General features: G+C 34.7%; 1 protein-coding gene across 1 annotated transcript in view; it reads left to right on the top strand.

Annotated features, from left to right (window-relative positions):
- The window catches only part of ZZZ3 (zinc finger ZZ-type containing 3), a 109,836-nt gene that overhangs the window by 82,102 nt on the left and 9,563 nt on the right, over window positions 1-18,171 (top strand). The window contains exons 6-12 of the mRNA XM_069478104.1: window positions 10,169-10,307; window positions 12,566-12,713; window positions 12,803-12,915; window positions 13,604-13,675; window positions 14,739-14,840; window positions 15,479-15,574; window positions 17,662-17,814. Coding sequence (XP_069334205.1) covers window positions 10,169-10,307; window positions 12,566-12,713; window positions 12,803-12,915; window positions 13,604-13,675; window positions 14,739-14,840; window positions 15,479-15,574; window positions 17,662-17,814 — 823 coding nt within the window. The remainder of the gene's footprint in view (window positions 1-10,168; window positions 10,308-12,565; window positions 12,714-12,802; window positions 12,916-13,603; window positions 13,676-14,738; window positions 14,841-15,478; window positions 15,575-17,661; window positions 17,815-18,171) is intronic.

The following is an 18,171-nucleotide window of genomic DNA, read 5'->3' as shown; positions in this document are numbered from 1 at the left end:
ACTGAGAGTCTGTGATATTGACCACAGCTTATCTTGTTTGAATGGGACTAGAAATCCATATCTCTTGATCCCATCATTTCCGTAGCTTTTTCTATTAGTTATTTAATGATTTTCATTTTGTGGTCTCAACTTGCCCTCATGGCTGTAATTTCTCTATACTATCAATATTCTCTCAACTTTTATCATACTTAATTTTCCTATGTGTTTTCACTTGCACTGTTCTACCTGAAATGTCTTAACCTCTTTTTGCCTTTCCTGTTGAAATCCTTCAATCCTATTCTTCAGGATTTATCTTGATTTTGACATCTTATATGATTCATTGCTTATAATTCCCAGAAATGATCACTTTCTTCATAACATACTTATGCATTCATCATAGTCACATTTTACATATATGTTTTCCTCAGTAGTACATCTATATTAATCGTAATTCTAGCAAATTTTAGGAATTGACCAAGAACTTCGTAAGCTTTCTTATTTTTCAGTATTTAAATAAGCAATGGCAACATACACATGCACGTCCTCTTAACTAAACTGCAGTGATCTTAAAGGTAGGGCTGCACGTTGGTTATACTTCTGTCCTTCAGAATGGGTAATGTAATGGTATATACAATGAGTGTACTTGGTGAGCATTTAAATGGGTTCATACAAGTTCAAGCTGATTATTATGTGCTTTTTGAGCAGGCATTTCACACTTTTACCTCATATTGAACTTCTGATCAGCTGGGAAGACCACAGTTTTGTTTGCCTGTTAAGGCAAGTTCATGCTATCCTATACTTGTCTGGTTTTGTGGTTCAGTGCCAGATTTTTTGTTTATGTGATTAAGTTTTATCTTGTTGGTCTAGTATTCTAGCTTGCTTTTTATTTTTTAATATTGATTGTTTTCATCTACAGTATTTGCTATCCTTCTCAGCTTCATGTCATCCATGAATTTGGTAAGTTTGCCTTTTATGTGTCCATATAAGTCTTAAGTGTCACGAGGGATTAGGATACTTAAGAGCTTCCAAATGTCATATATACCATTAAAATAATGCTCTGAATATGGTTGTTTAGCCAATCAAAAGTTATCCATCTGTATAACTACTCAGGTCTTCTCTTATGGCTTTTGTTTTCATCTGTATGAATACTTTCTATGTTTCTTGAACCTTACTTTGCTATGTGACAATATTAAAGAAGTAGAAATAGGCTTCCTTTTTAGGACCACATAATATAATAAATAAAATATCACATTCATTTTAGAAACTAGAGGGATAGGTGTGCCTAAAAAATTTTGCCTTCAGGAAGTATACTATTTAATGACGTAGGGAACAGCCAGTCCCTTTAGAAACCGCAACCATTATATTCCTGGTAATTTCCCTTTAGAAATAACTTCTATGAGAGAAAAGCTGTTAGTGCCTCTAACTGTGAAGCAAAGGAAACTTATTTTATGGATCTTTTTAAATATCTTCGTCTCTGAGGGCACTTACTTTGCATACGTCTAGCCATGGGCAGAACTGACAAACTTAGGTCTCGGATTTTATTTATTTATTTATTTATTTATTTATTTATTTTGAGACAGAGTCTCATTCTGTTGCCCGGGCTAGAGTGCTGTGGCATCAGCCTAGCTCACAGCAACCTTGAACTCCTGGGCTCAGGTGATCCTCCTGCCTCACCTCCCAAGTAACTGGGACTACAGGCATGCACCACCATGGCTGGATAATTTTTTCTATATATTTTAAGTTGTCTAGCTAATTTCTTTCTACATTTTTAGTAGAGACGGGGTCTTGCTCTTGCTCAGGCTGGTCTCGAACTCCTGAGCTCAAACGATCCGTCCACCTCGGCCTCCCAAAGTACTAGGATTACAGGTGTGAACCACCACGCCCGGCCTCAGATATGATTTTGAATGAAATAAAACAGAGACTAATCCTCTGTTTGTATATATGATATAAACTACATCTATTTATAACTCAGGAAGAATGTATAGTAATGAGTGACCAGAGTGGAACAAGTGTCTATTAATCCTAGAATGTTTCTCTAAGAACAAAGCTTTTGCAATCACCTATCCTCATTTTAAAGCTGAAGAGGCTGAGGCCCAAAGTTTAATTACTTGAATAAAGTTAGTTGCTGATAGAGCTGGGACTTGGAGTCTTAAGTGAATCTTAAAATTCTAAAAGAGTAGAAATGATTTCTCTATGACATTTTCTTCCTAGAAAACCTACTTTCCGTTTAAAAAAACTTGTACACTCCCCACATACATATAAGAGTAATGAGGCCGGGCGCGGTGGCTCACGCCTGTAATCCTAGCACTCTGGGAGGCCGAGGTGGGCGGATCGTTTGAGCTCAGGAGTTCGAGACCAGCCTGAGCAAGAGCGAGACCCCACCTCTACTAAAAATAGAAAGAAATTATATGGACAGCTAAAAATATATATAGAAAAAATTAGCCGGGCATGGTGGCGCATGCCTGTAGTCCCAGCTACTCGGGAGGCTGAGACAGGAGGATCCCTTGAGCTCAGGAGTTTGAGGTTGCTGTGAGCTAGGCTGACGCCACGGCACTCACTCTAGCCTGGGCAACAGAGTGAGACTCTGTCTCAAAAAAAAAAAAAAAAAGTAATGAAATATTTACATGCAGTTATAATTATGAAATCAAACAGCCTATAATTGCATAACCACTATCCAAGTTATGAAATAAAATATTGACAGCACTCCAAAAGTCTCCTGTGGATAGTTTCAGTTGTACCTCACCCCTGTCCTCTTTTCACAGGCAACCACCATTTCACTTTTGAGAAAAATCATTCTTTGCTGTTTTAAAAGGTTTTAACCAACAGTTTAATTTTTCATGCTTTTAGACTATACTGCGTGTACTCTTTTATGATACATTATGTTTGTGATATTCATCTGTTGATGTAAATAGATGTCCATTTTCATTGTTATATAATATTCTGTTATTTACCTATACCATAGTTTAGGTATTTTGATTAGATGAACATCTATGTAATGTCCTGGTTTGAGTTGTTCCTTGTTTGGGATTGTTATGAATAAGGCTGCTGTGAACATATGTCTCCTACTGTGTATATTCAAGAGTTTCTTGAGGTTACATACCCAGGTATGGGCTATCTGGGTCTTGGAGTATATACGTCTTTAGCCTTACTAGTTAATTCCAAACTGAAATATTCTAGCCCACTCTGAGAGAGCTCTTTATTTTCTGTTCACCCTTATTCCTAGGATACAGTCCTTCAGAATCCCAACCCAAAGCCTAGATTGGTTTCCCAGGGACTCTACCGTAGACTTCAACTTTGATCCTCTACTGTTTGAAGCACTGCTCAGCCCCTCAGTCTGCTCTTCGGAATCAATAAATTGCTGGGCCCCCCAAACATGCTTCATCTCTCTGATTTCCATCTTGTGGATCTTGAGGTAGTAATACCTCACCATTTTGTTAGCTCTTTGCTTTTAAGAACTTTAAAATATTTTTTCCAGCTTTTTATTGATTGTTTTCGGTGAAGAGTTTGTTATGAATTTGTCTAATCTGTATTTTCCAGAAGTATAAATTTGTCCCCATGGAGCTTTTAGTTTTTAATTATATTTTTAAAAATTTTATTTGCTTCCTCTTCAAAGCTACATGCTCAGTTTTTGTAGTTTGCTATTCCCTGTAAATATTTTCAAGCTCATCTTTTATTCTTACTCTTTATGTCTTGCTTGCTTGTATGCTTGATAATTCTTTAATGTGAGCTGTTCACTTTCTTTGGAAAATTATTTATGGGTTATCTTTGAGGCCTGGGATGAAGATGTATTCCTCCAGAGGGGATGGCATTTGCTTCTGTGGGTATCTTGGTGCAGGGTTGTGAGTAAGAAGGGGTTGTGTACCAGTCCACGACTACTGCCTTAAACTGTAGTCATGGCTTGAGTTTTTTTGAGCCACTCAAGTAATATGATTTTGGGCAGTAAATGTGTGTTCTTCCCTCAGTTCCCAGGCAACTCTCCTTGGGGGTGGGAGTGAGGGATAGGGTACTAGCTTGATAGACTACCTACCCTGGTGACTTTGTCTTTTGTTCCCTGGCCAAATTCCAGAAAATTGAGCTCAAGCTTTCATGGTTTAGTAGCAAGCCATAGTTTTAGCGTTCCCTTTCCCAGTTCATTCCTTCACTTAGATTTTGGCCTGTTAATAAAACCTTAGTATCTTGCTGGTTCTTCCATACTTTTAAAGTAACAAGTAAATGTGATGGGGTTTTTTTGTTGTTGTTCATTTTTAATTCAGGATTTTAGTTATTTTCAATACAGGGTTGATCTTTATACCTGAAAGACATATTATTGGAAGCTGAGTTTCTGTCTTAACACAGAATATCATAAAAGGCTTTTGGTCATTCTTTAATGATTTCTGGATTTTCATTGAAAGTGAATGGCAGATTATTTGTGAGTCATTGAATTTGCTATTCCCATAGATCCTTCAGCCCTTCATGAAGGAAGGAAGAGAAAGTATCACATTATACATCTCCTATTTCACCAAATAGATAATTTTCTAAATTGTGTGTTCTGCTTACATACATTTATTTTTATGTCACCCCCGGTTGTCGTCAGTGTGTTTAATCAAGCTCAGTGTTCATAGGGTAATCAAACTGCTCTTTTCTAGTAGCAAAGTATAATGAAGAAAATGCTTCTTCATTCTTCAGCTTTTATTTAGGAAAATTATAAAACTTAGAAAATTTAAGAGAGTAGTGTGATAACTGTACACCCTTCACCTAAACTCATTAGTTGTTAACAACTTAACATTTTCTAACATGCATGTTCTCCCTTTTTCTTTATCCTCCTTCCTATCTGGCATAGTATACTTTTCTTACTGCTGAGTCATTTAAAAGTAGGTTGTAGACTCCTCCTGTACTTCAGCATATGTCTCCAAAAAAGAAGGGCATTTCCTTGTATAACCTTAAATACCATTATTGCACCCTAGCAATTTAACATTGGTACAATAAAATGATATAATCCACAATCTATATTGAAATTTTTCCATTTATCCACAAAAATGTCCTTTATAGCCATTTTCCCCCTTGTGGGATCCAATCCAAGATTATGCCTTATGTTTCCTTGTCATTTCTCTGTATCCTTTAATCTAGAGCAGGGCTTGGCAAACTTTTTCTTTTTAAATTTTTAAATTTTATTTTCTTGAAAAGTGTGTGATTACTACTGGCAAACTTTTTCCTAAAGGGACAGGTACTAAATATTTTAGGCTTTGTGGGTAATGTGGTTTCTATTGCAACTACTCTACTCTGTCATTGTCACTAGAAGGCAGCTATAGACATTATGTAAACAAATGAGTGTGACTGTATGACTGTGTTCCAGTTGATAAAACTTTATTTATAAAAACAGGCAAGGCATAGCTTGTAGACTACTGATACAGAAAAGCTCCCGATCTTTTTTGTTTTTAGTGACACTATTTAATGACTATTTTGAATGATCAGGCCAATTTGGGGGCAGAATTTTCCCAATCAGGATTTTTAAAAATGTTTTCTCCTTAGTTTTTTTGTTTGTTTGTTTGTTTGCTTTTTGAGACAGAGTCTCGCTTTGTTGCCCAGGCTAGAGTGAGTGCTGTGGCATCAGCCTAGCTCACAGCAACCTCAAACTCCTGGGCTTAAACGATCCTACTGCCTCAGCCTCCCGAGTAGCTGGGACTACAGGCATGCGCCACCATGCCCGGCTAATTTTTTCTATATATATATATATTTTAGTTGGCCAGATAATTTCTTTCTATTTTTAGTAGAGACGGAGTCTCACTCTTGCTCAGGCTTGTCTCGAACTCCTGACCTCTAGCAATCCACCCGCCTCGGCCTCCCAGAGTGCTAGGATTACAGACGTGAGCCACCGCGCCCGGCCTTCTCATTAGTTTTTTTAAGATTACAAATACCCATGTAATCTTAAGAGTTGTTTCCACAATAGAAATGGAAATCAGGTTTTTTGAAAAAGATTCTGGTGCAGATGAAATAAGATCTTTCCTTTCTTTCTCTGTCAGCATCTCCCTTCTTCCCTACCTCCCTTCATCCCTCTCTCTAATGATTATTGTGTATGTAATATTACTGCCTAGAAATTGGAATAAAATTAACTTCCAGATTGCTAATTCTTTGGTATTCTCCTTCAAACATCAGAGTTTTTACATATCTACTCTTTTATGTAAATGTTTTTTATATTCACAGATGTGAATAAAGAATTCAAGAGGACTTGGATACTGAAAGGTAGTGAAAATAACTTAGATATAGACTTGAAAGGATATTTAAATTGTAGCCAAAATAATTCCATAATGTAAAACCTAAAAATGTCCCTGTGTTGGAGACATGTTACATAAAATGAATGATTCTTTGCCATTAAGTAAGCTCACTATTCTTAGCATTGTGTAATATTCAGCTTTAGAAATAGATAACAAGTAATTTTGATAGGTTTAATACAAAACTGTCCTTAAGGAAAAGCTATAACCAGCATCCATGCAAAAATGTGTAATTTTTAAAGTTCTTTTTTCTTGCTTGGCTTGGTGAGTAGCAAAAGTGAAAGTAGCATGTTTTACTGGAGCGTAAGAGTTTCAGGAGTGTTAGTTTCCTTTAAATATCTGTCTGAACATTTGTGGTGATGGGTGCTATCCTACCTTCTTTTATTGGTTTTGACTGAGACAAAGTTTTTATTCATATTGTGCTTTTATCAAAATTTGCTCCTGATTTGACCCTTTATACCTTGTAAAACAAGTCTAGTTCTTTTTTTCTACATAGGTGTTTTAAATAGATTGAAAAGATATTCTATTGGAGGTTTTCATTTCTTGACTAAATATTCTCAGAGTCTTCAACCATTCTTCATATCACACCTCCACCATAAATAACTGGTATCATCTTGGCAAGTTACTTAATCTGTGCTTTGCTTATCTTTATAAAAAGGATAGTGATATCTGTGTCATAAATTTATTGTGAGGCTTGAGTTACTACAGTTAAAACACAGCAGTGTCTAACATGTAGTACACAGTCAATGAATGTTAGGCACTGCAGTTGACTCTTGAACAACACGGGGATTAGGGACACAGATCCCCTGTGCAGTCGAAAATTCACATATAACTTCTGACTCCCCTAGAACTTAACTGCTAATAGCCTACTGTTGACTAGAAGCCTTACTGATAACATAAATAGCCAACTAATACATATATTATATGTTATATGTATTAAATACTGTATTCTTACAGTAAAAGAGAAAAGAAAATGTTGATAGGAGGAAAAAATGTATTTACTATTTATTAAGTGGAAGTGGGCCATCATAAAGGTCTTCATCTCGTCTTCTCGTTGAGCAGGCTGAGGACGAGGAGGAAGTGGAGGGGTTGGTTTTGTTGTCTCAGGGATGGCACAGGTAGAGGAAAGTCTGTGTATAAGTGGACCCACACAGTTTAATCCTGTGTTGTTCGAGGGTCAACTGTATTGTTATTTCTTACTGCATTGTTTCTCATCCATCTTGTCTGTACATGAACCTGTTTGTCTTTTTCAAAGCACAACTGAATGCAGTGGCAGGTGTGATCTGGTTAGCCCAGAGGAATGTAATAGTCACCTCCCCAGTTCATTTGGACCAAAGTTGGGGTTTTGTTGTTTTTAAAAATTCATTGTGAAAAATTTGAAACACATATAAAAGTAGACAGACTTGTGTGATGGACCCCCATATACCGACCCTCTATCCCCAATAACATGGCCAATCCTGTCCCATCCACACTCCATCTAGCTCCTTTTCTTACTCTCTGGTATATAGTTCCTGTGTTATACCTAAGCTCCGTGACTGATTTATCTTGATAATTACTCAAGATTTTACGATAATGCCTGTTTTCTTAATAAATAATTACTGAATTAATGAATAAATGCATCTTGCCTTGGATTCATGCCTGGATCAGCTTCTGTAGTTTGCTTTTGAAGGTGGAGTGGGTGAGTGGGTGAGATAGAAAATAGATTTGTTGATATCATACTGTTTTTTTTTAAATGATTCCTTTCATATCTGCACAGGGAGATATATATATATCTATGATAATCTTACTGGTGAAATCTCTGAGTACTCTAGGAAGTAATTCAACATATCTGGGATAGAAGACTTGAATTCACTGTTTTCTTACAGTCTTTTCATTATTCTGGCCTTTAAGACTTTAGCAGTGTTTAGGCGTTCCAATCTGATAATGATTTTGTCTTAACTAAAAAGAACCAATTTTGGAGTTGAAGAATTATATTTCCTTTGTCACTTTTGTTGAAATTAGTTTTTAAAGCCAGATTTATTATGGAATAATTTACATACAGTAAAATTGTTAATGATTTGCTGGCTTCAAATAGAGGCCTGTTTTCCCAGTGTCAGTTTGCTCCAAACATAACAAAGGACAGTTGCCTTAGTGACTGTAGCACTTTTTTTTAAGCCTTGGCTCAATTTTTCATAATTGTGTTCTTACTTACACCTTGTTTTTATTATGCCTACAGCAGTTTGCTGAAAGTTTAATAGATTCACAATTGTTTTTCAAGTGAAACTGAAGTGTGTAACTCCTGCCTAAAACAGGGATAGAGACACCATGGCAATTCTTTATTTGTATTTACATAGTGGGGTTGGAATTCTGGAGGTGAAGTATAACAGTTAAGGGTATTATAGAGAGGATAGCTTCTAACACTCAGCTCACTACTATCACCCTGAGATTGAGCCTAGGGGAGCCTGCCTAGTAGAAACAGCCAGCTGAGGCAGGGTTTGTAGACTCCATACACCTCAAATTAAAAGGAGGCTTAGTGGAAGTGAGTTTAGACTTAACCTCTGTAACTTAGCCAGGAGTGCCTTAATACAGCCCTAGCTTTTGCACTGATACTACTAATGTTTAAGTGAAGTAACTTTAGTATGACAGGAGTCTCACCCTTCACTGTTAGCAGTTTTACTTTAATTATTAAACATTTTATCAGGAATTAATTAACAAGAACTTGAGAACAAGAATAAGATGTTTTAGACAGGAGGCTGAGAAAGTGTTCTGATGGAGAACATCATGTAGCAATTACACAATGGCTGTGAACCTCAAAATTGCTTTTGTTTTACCTGATATTTCTGCTAGTTTGCTGACTTCTTTACTTAAAAGATTCAGTATACTTTTTGGTTCAACAAAACATCCGTCCATTCATTTATTCATTCAGAAAATACTTGTTGAGCATTTAAATACTGGCTAAACAAAACAGTGAACAAAACAAGTGTGCTTGCCATTATGCAATTTACAGTCTAATGGGAAACAATGAAATTTATTTGAAGCCATAAAGAAAAGTTGTGCTTCACTAATATTTTAAGGACTTAACTGCTTATTTTAAGGTGAACTTGGAGTGACTTTTTCTTGATTCTTTTTGAAAAATGTATGTGAGCATTTAGAGCTTTTTGGGTTAACATGTTTCCCTGTGTATTGATATGTGAAATTAGACATTAGAGAGATAAGATAATTTGAAGAGAGAAAGAGAATATTAATTAGAATATGTGAACTGTCGTGAGATTTCAGGAGAATGACAAGTAGTAGATTTGTGTGGGTAAGCTGCATGTTAGCTGTGCTAAATGGACTCTTGTAGACATGAAAGTAAAAATGTCTTTATGGTCTTCCTTCTGTAAATGCTCAATGCTTAAGAATTGAACATTGGTCTTTATGTTGAGGAAAAGGAAAAAAATAACAGATTTGTTGATGGAAAAGTAAATCTCTAAAATGGGGAGTGGGGTGTAATAGAAAGCAAATGAAAACCGTGAGACCTAAGATCATGTTGGAATTATGTGACAGTGTCCTGTGACTCTGGGCGAAAAAAGATCTCATATTCCTTATTCTAGCAGAGTGGCTGAATTTGGCAATCCCTCCTGTTGTTATGATTTTAATTATTTTTATTTAGCAGTTTCTTAACGACTTTGATTGTTAGAAAGTCAAGATGCTCTCTTATTTTCAGTACTTATTTAGGCTCAAGAATTTAAAACTTAGGATGGGGGAAAAGAAGGCTTTGCTTTCTCTAACTGATATTTTCTGACTAGGTACTTCGTAACTCAGGAAGACCTCATTTATTCCCAGTAATATGTATTACTAAACTCTTTCAGGTAACTTTTAAAAGACTGTGTGACTTAATAGTAGATCATGGCTTGAACTCAGTTTTTATTTATTGTTGTTACTAGAAAATTTTAGTGAGATATTTTTCTTTGTGTCTGTAGTTATCAGAGACTGTTACAGACGATTGCTGTACTGGAGGCTCAGCGTTCTCAAGCAGTCCAAGACCTGGAAAGTTTAGGCAGACACCAGAGAGAAGCACTAAAAAATCCCATTGGATTTGTGGAAAAACTCCAGAAGAAGGTATGTATTGAGCACTTTTAAAGATTACTAAGATATATTTGGTAATAACTTCAGAGAATTTGTTTTATTCTTTTTATTAATACATGGTATTTACTTTTTAAAATGTTTAATTTTTTTCCTCTATAATTAACCATACTACTTAAGGCAAGATACCACTTTCTTTTACTCCCAGCACTATAAAATATACCAATATGAAAATAGCTGGGATCTTTTATTGGATATTTGCATAGGAACTTGTCCTATTCTTTAGCCTTTTTTTTTTCTAGCTTTTCCTGTTACCTTCCCCATCTTTTTCAAACTCTTCTGCTCTCAGGACTTCAGGATTAATAAACGTAAAAGAAAAAAATACTTCAGCATCTATTAACTGCTTTTGTTTTGAGTTACTTTTTTTGCACATCAACATATTGAGATAGAAAACAATGGTAGTAAAAACAAAAAAAAAAAAATCATTTTATTTTTTTTGTTTGTTTGTTTGAGACAGGGTCTTGCTCTCTTGCCCAGACTGAAGTGCAATGGCATGATCACAGTTCACTGTAACCTCTAACACTCAGGTTCAAGTGGTCCTTCTGGCTCAGCCTCCCAAGTAGCTAGGACTACAGGCACATGCCACCATCCTGACTAATTTTTTAAAAATTTTTCTGTAGAGATGGGATTTCACTAATGTTACACATTCTGGTCTTGAACTCCTGGCCTCAATTGGCCCTCTCTACTCCACCTCCCAAACTACTGGCCACTGTGCCTGGCCAAAAATTCTATTCTAAATGTCTTTAAGGTTATAGTAGCCAAGTCTATGAGGAAGAAGTATAAATTTTACTTAATCTTGAAATGTGGTTTTTTAAGGTGTGAAAATTTCTCATAAGTTTCTGTTTTTGTTACACTGTTAACTTACATGTTTAACATTTAACCATTTAAAAGTAATAAAAGTTTTCATAACAATTTCTTGGCATGTAAATATGGATATAATCTAGATGTGCATTTGTACTGTAATAGGGAATCACTAATTGCTCAAATTTGAGAGGCATAACTTAATCAGCATTGTATGAAAAGATTAAAGCAAAAGCTATGAAAAAGAATCTTCTTTGAAAAAAAAAACTTGTGTAATATGACAACTTTAGTATCTTTATGAGTTACCTGTTTTTAGTGAGTTAAAAAAGTCATCTACCACGTGTCGGGGGAGCAGCCCTGGGGACTTTATTTTATTAGATAGATTAATTTATTGTTTGAGTTTTTCTAGCTGTATTATTTACTTGACAACCATTCCTTTCTTTCCATGCTTTCAGAAAACATTGACTGTCATAATAGATACAGAATCTATATATTGATTTGTTGAAACTGTGAAAGTTTTTAGAGCCCTGTTATACTTTCTCTGTTAAAAATGTAGTCCCCTTATATGTTTATAGATTCTGCATTACTGGTGTGAAAAAGGTACAGTACTTATAATGGTTATTTGTAATGGATTCAATTAAAACCGATGGTCTTAGAAAAGTAAATATTAATAAAAAAGGCATTAACCTGAATCTGATTTCATTTATATTGCTGGGTAGGCAAAAACATGAAGTTGGCATGTACACTAGATTTACTGGTTCTTCATTTCCATTTTTAGTTTAGAGCTGAATTTTTTTCCATTTTATTTCAGAAACAAGCGTGATATTGACCATCTTAAGAATTTTTTACAAAAATATACAGAAATTATTAAATTCAAATATTTTAATAACTATGGAAGACTTGTGTTCTTTGGAAAGAAATTTTTCTACTAGATTTAATTTAGAAGTTTGATTCTTCTGTTTTTCTGTGTTTACTAACACATACTTAATTTGCCTATTTTCTTTCGATTTACCATATCAGTTAAGTTGTTGGCATGTTATCAGTTTTTTTTTTTTTTTTTTTTTTTTTTAGTGGACATCTAAAATTCCCAGTTGAAATGAATGAAACTTGTGATATATATTGGTATATAGAATGCAGGGAACATGGCTGCTTAGTTTTATTTGATGTTACTATCATTATATTTTAAAAGATACCATCTTCTGTCTAAAAGTAGTACGTAGGTTTTGCCAAATTCATTTCTTCTTTACTTATTATCATCTTGAGCATTTAGACTGTGTTATTTTAATTGACTTTATTGTCTGTTGGATTTAAATAGTGAATAGAAATATCCAGTTGATGATTTGGATTTGGAGTTATCTGAAAATTTGACTATAGTTGATTATTTCTTTAAGTTTAGATTGTTACTTTGTTTTTGTTTTTTTGCTTTTTTCCAGGCTGATATAGGGCTTCCTTATCCACAGAGAGTTGTTCAATTACCTGAGATTGTATGGGACCAGTATACCCATAGCCTTGGGAACTTTGAAAGAGAATTTAAAAATCGTAAAAGACATACTAGGAGAGTTAAGCTAGTTTTTGATAAAGGTAAGAAACTACATGATAAAAATTCAAGTAAAGAAATATCTGACAATGTCTTGCTTTAATAATTCTATACATGGTCTTGTTTTTAGTAGGTTTACCTGCTAGACCAAAAAGTCCTTCAGATCCTAAGAAGGATGGAGAGTCCCTTTCATATTCCATGTTGCCTTTGAGTGATGGTCCAGAAGGCTCAAACAGTCGTCCTCAGGTAAGCAATATGAAATACTGGAGTAGGGAAATTTAAATTGTAGACAAAATGTTTTAACATTTTGCTGGTTTGTGTTCTTAAAATTAATGCAGTCTTTCACTGTAAGATAATGAGGACATGAACTTTGAAGTTAAGAGAAACCCGGGTTGGAATCCCAACTTACTAGCTATGGAACTCTAGACTTGTTTATGTTAAAGTCTCCAAGCTGAAGTTGCCTTTTACATAAGATGTAATTAATATTGTCTATGTTGTAGAGTTGTTGTGAGGATTAAATGGGTAGTACATGTAATGTGCCCAGTACAGTGTCTGACACATAGTATTTACTCTAAAAATAACTCTGTGTGTGTGGTGGGATGTGACCAGGAGTTGAGTCCTGATCTTGCACTATTGGTTAGATGAACCTCAGTAGCCACGTTATTTTTCCGTTCTGAACCTACAATTCCTTTTTTAAAAATGAAGTTACAGTACCATCATCTATATCACAGGATTGCTAGCAGTATAAAACCAAATGAAATAAAAGAATGTGATAGCATTTTGTAAACAGTAAAAAAAATGTATACATTAAAAAATAAATTTAGTAAATATTTTCAAATTCATAAAAAAATTCCACAATTTGTGTACTCTTTGACTATATCAAAGGGCAATCTTTATTATTTTCTCTTTGACCAAAGCCTTGTTTTATATGCAGATGATAAGAGGACGCCTATGTGATGATACCAAACCTGAAACATTTAACCAATTGTGGACTGTTGAAGAACAGGTAATAGATATTTATAAAGTTGTGTAGGTTAAAAAAAAAAAAGTAAACTGTTAACATTAGAATCAGTATTATGAGTCAAGTGTATGTTGTATGTGATCCCTCTTACCCACGGGTTTAAAATATTTAGACTTATTTTTGTACACCTTTTTGCACACTTCAAGAATTTTAGATTTTCAGAATATATGAACTCCTGTTTGGGGATAATTTTTAAAGAAGGAACCTGGGTTTTGAGAGAGGGATAGAAATGGATGGTATAAAGTAGATGTTTTTCTAATGTAGCTTTGGGAGAGAGAAAAACCTGAGGCCAATAAGGCTGAGCCTCAAAGTGCATTCTTATTTTTGTTGTGGAGGGGAGCTAAGGAAGCCAGATCAGAGTGTTCTGTTGCATTTTGTCATACAGCTAAGATTGTTTCTTGGTATATGACTAGGATTTTTTGTGGATGAAGTTTGAGACATATCTCTGTCTCATGTGGGTTTTAACCCCACAGCTATAATAAATTTAGCAGTTTCTAAAACACTTTAGGAAACCTTTATTTATTTCAAGCATCCAGATTTTTCTGCACCTTTAGGACTATGGGAGGATTTAGGATATAGGAGATAGAGCAGAATATTAAAATCAAATATTTGAATGGAGGACCACACAAAAGAGGGAAAAGTCTCTTTTAGTAGTCTGAATTCAAATGAATTTACACATGTTTTTGTGACAACTGTAGGGGAGAGCCTGATATAGTCTAGCAAGAAGAGATAGTGGAAATCACAAAGATGTGTCAAATACCAATTTACTTATTTATTTTTTGTTTTCTTGTGCTGTCTTTTTACTTAAGTGAATAGAAACACTTTATAAGGCCTTTCATAGGTTTATCCTCTAATCTCGTTTTTCCCTGTGAAGTCTTAAGTTCCTAACTAGAAATTTTTCCTTGATGAGTATTTCTAGTAATGTAACTTTCAAAGTTGGGAAGGGAGTATTTAACTTTGAAATGAAATGCAAAATGTATTTATTTAGAAATTCAGTAGTTTTAATTGAATATTTATTTTCTTAAACTTGGTCTTGGGTTTGGCTTAGAAAAAGCTTGAACAGCTACTCCTGAAATACCCTCCTGAAGAAGTAGAATCTCGACGCTGGCAGAAGATAGCAGATGAACTGGGCAACAGGACAGCAAAACAGGTAAGTGAGGAGATGGCTGCAGATTGCTGGCATGTTTTTAAAGGAAGGATAATGTAGCCAACATCAGCAACCTGCCATATCATTTTCAGCTGGGATGCTGTGGTATGCATGTGGGTTTTTGTTTTTTTTTTAATTTGTTAATTGTATATGTCTTTGTTGATTTCAGAAACAACTTGATAATTCTGCTTTGGATTATTACAAAATATTTAAAAATAAAATAGTCAACTTAGCGTCTCTTGAATGTTTAGTTAGTATACTAATTATGTACTTTTTGGTTAGACTGTGCTAATAGATTGGTTACATTGCCTTACTATTCCTTGGTTGTCTTTCTAAAATTATATCTTGCAGTTTCCTCCTTCTCATTCCTATCTATATTAATAGATGTGTTTTTATGCTGCAAGTGTGAGTGTTCACAAGTTGAAATATGTGCTTAGCTTTGAATTTAAATTTACTTGAATGATTTTTTTGGTCTAGATTTTAAAATGTGGGTGTATTTGGTAGCAAAGTTATTTCTAGATTTATGATGAAATTTAAATTGTTAGCATTCATTAGATACACATGTACATTTTAATTTTAGAGAACTACTCAGGTATTGTATGTCACCCCATTATGTTAAAAGGTTTGTCCTGTCTCCTTAGGTTGCCAGCCGAGTACAGAAATACTTCATAAAGCTAACGAAAGCTGGCATTCCAGTCCCAGGCAGAACACCAAACTTATATATATACTCCAAAAAGGTAAAAAGAAAATAGATGAAAGTAAACCTTAGATTAAATTTGTGAAAGTCAGGATATTATGTAAAAATGTGCATACTTGTCAGAATGGTGTTTTATTTTTAAAATTCTGTTCATTTGAAGCATTTTCTTATATTGGGCATAAATGCAGGATAGGATTCCATTATTGCTGCTCAGTGAAATTCTGTGAGCTTTATGAGTCTTACTTTCTGGGGAATAATGTGAATGAGTGCTACTTAAGAGATTTTAGATTGAATATATATCAGAAAGGCCTTTGTGAAGTTAAAGTTTTAGGATGTTTGAGTCTTTAATAAATACAGTCTATTTCTGTTTTGTAGATATGCTACATAAATCCCAAAATAGAAAGATTTATTAAGATATTTTAAAGCCACGCACAGTGGTGTACACCTGTAGTCCCAGCTACTCAGGGGGCTGAGGGAGGAGGATCACTTGAGCCCAGGAGTTTGAGTCTACCTTGGGCAGCACAGTGAGATCCTGTCTTTTTTTTTTTTTTTTTTTTTTAAAGAAAGATATTTTGTTTAATCCTTACTATTCTTGAAGTATAAGTAGTATCACCTTTACCGATAATACTATATTAATAGCTGTCTTAGTATTGAGTACTCTGGGCCAGGGACTGCTGTTATATAACCTTTTATCAGATAAGGAAAACTATATTCTCTTCTGCTTTCTACAGTGAAAAAGCTACTATCTCTTTTCTATACAGAACACTGCCTTAAATTGTAGCCAGTTTCTTATTGTAATTGCAAAAAATAAAGGCACCTGATTGGCGTTTTTTCATTTCCTTAATAAATCATCCTGATACTTCCCCTCCCCCACCACTGCCATCCTTCTCATAAAAAGAAGCTAATAGTATATCTATTGATGATACTCTTTCTTATTGAAGCTATTTTATAGAATTTTACATTAACAACATTGCCTATGCAACTTCACATTTTACAAGTTTTAAAACTTTCTCTCTCTCTCTTTTTTTTTTTTTTTTACTAAGCTTTAGAAGCTTGTTTTAATTTGCCAATTGTTTTAAATATTTTAGATCCCCCCCCACCTCCTGCCTCATGTAGCATTACCTACATTAGATATGTAGAGTTCATACTATAACTCTGGAATGTTGAAACCTTGATAACCAATGTTCAACCTAAGAACTCTAATTTTCATGATTAATTTCTAAGCTGACTTTGTATGTGTGTTGTGTACCTTATGTTTTCACACCTGAGACTGGATGATGATAGGAAAAGGAATACTGGGGAAACCTACACGTGTTCCTTCCTTTGGATGTACTGCATTTTGGCTATGAAGATTATATCGCTATAGTCACAATGATTCCTTGTCATGGTTAGAGTTAAAAGTTTGGGATAGGTTAAATGATAGTTCTCAATGTAGTTAAGGATATTCTTTGTTGTTGTGCTATTAATCAAGACAGGGCGTCTGCATAGCGGTTGAAGTGAAGGCTTAGGTGTACCACACAGGCCTAGTTTATAAGCCTGGTTCTACCGCTCTCTAGTTGCAACACAATGAACAAGAAACTTAGCCTCCCTGTGCCTCAGTTTTTTCATCTTTACATTAGAGATGATACCAACGACTATGTAGGAGTGTTGTGAGGATTAAATGACATTGGCATAGAGTAAGCAATCAGTCATTTTTAGATAATTATTGTCAGATATTTATAACGTTGTGGAAATTTTCCTTTTCCTGGATAGTTTTATGTCTGGCTTACGCCATGTCACCCTCACTGATCATCTATAAGGTGACCATTGGAGGAGTTCAATGCAGCCAACATTTGAATGCCAAGAGTATGATGAATAAAAATATAAGCTAGATATTGAGCATGTGGTCCATTGTCCTGTTGTTAGAGTATTTCTCCTACATTTCTTTTTTTCTTTCTTTATTTCTTTTTTTAAGGCTAGTTGTGCTTTAAAAATCCAGACAACAGAAAAAGCAACAACATAAGAAGAGTATGCTAAAGGATAGAAGTGAAATCCTTCTGATAGACTTGTTAGAAGTAACATTTATACTTCTGATTTTTTTAAAATGATTTTCTACTCTCCCAATTAAAAATATGTTTTCTCACTTAGTCTTCAACAAGCAGACGACAGCACCCTCTTAATAAGCATCTCTTTAAACCTTCCACTTTTATGACTTCACATGAACCACCAGTGTATATGGATGAAGACGATGACCGATCCTGTTTTCATAGCCACATGAACACTACTGTTGAAGAGGCATCGGTAAGTTGCCTATTTAGTTGTTATATGGATCAGGGTATAGAATGACAGACAGTACCAGGATTCTCTAATTACGGCTATCCTTCAGAGATTGTTGGTTTCCCCCCTTTTAACTAACAAATCAAATTTATGGTTTTTGTAACAATATGCTGTAAAATTTTTTTGTAAAAGAAATTTTCAAACATATACAAAAGTAGAGAGAACAGTTAATGAACCCACACAGCACCTATCACCCAACTTGAACAGTTATCAACTAGTGACTATCTTGTTTTCATCTCTACTCCCTACCCACCCCAACTCCACTCCGGATTATTTTGGAGGAAGTCCTAGATATTATACAATATTATTATCATGTTTATA

The sequence above is a fragment of the Eulemur rufifrons genome, chromosome 8 (genome assembly GCF_041146395.1).
Source record: "Eulemur rufifrons isolate Redbay chromosome 8, OSU_ERuf_1, whole genome shotgun sequence".
Taxonomy (NCBI): Eukaryota; Metazoa; Chordata; class Mammalia; order Primates; family Lemuridae; genus Eulemur; species Eulemur rufifrons.
Note: the sequence above shows the minus strand (reverse complement) of the source record. Positions and strands in the feature narration are given on the sequence as shown.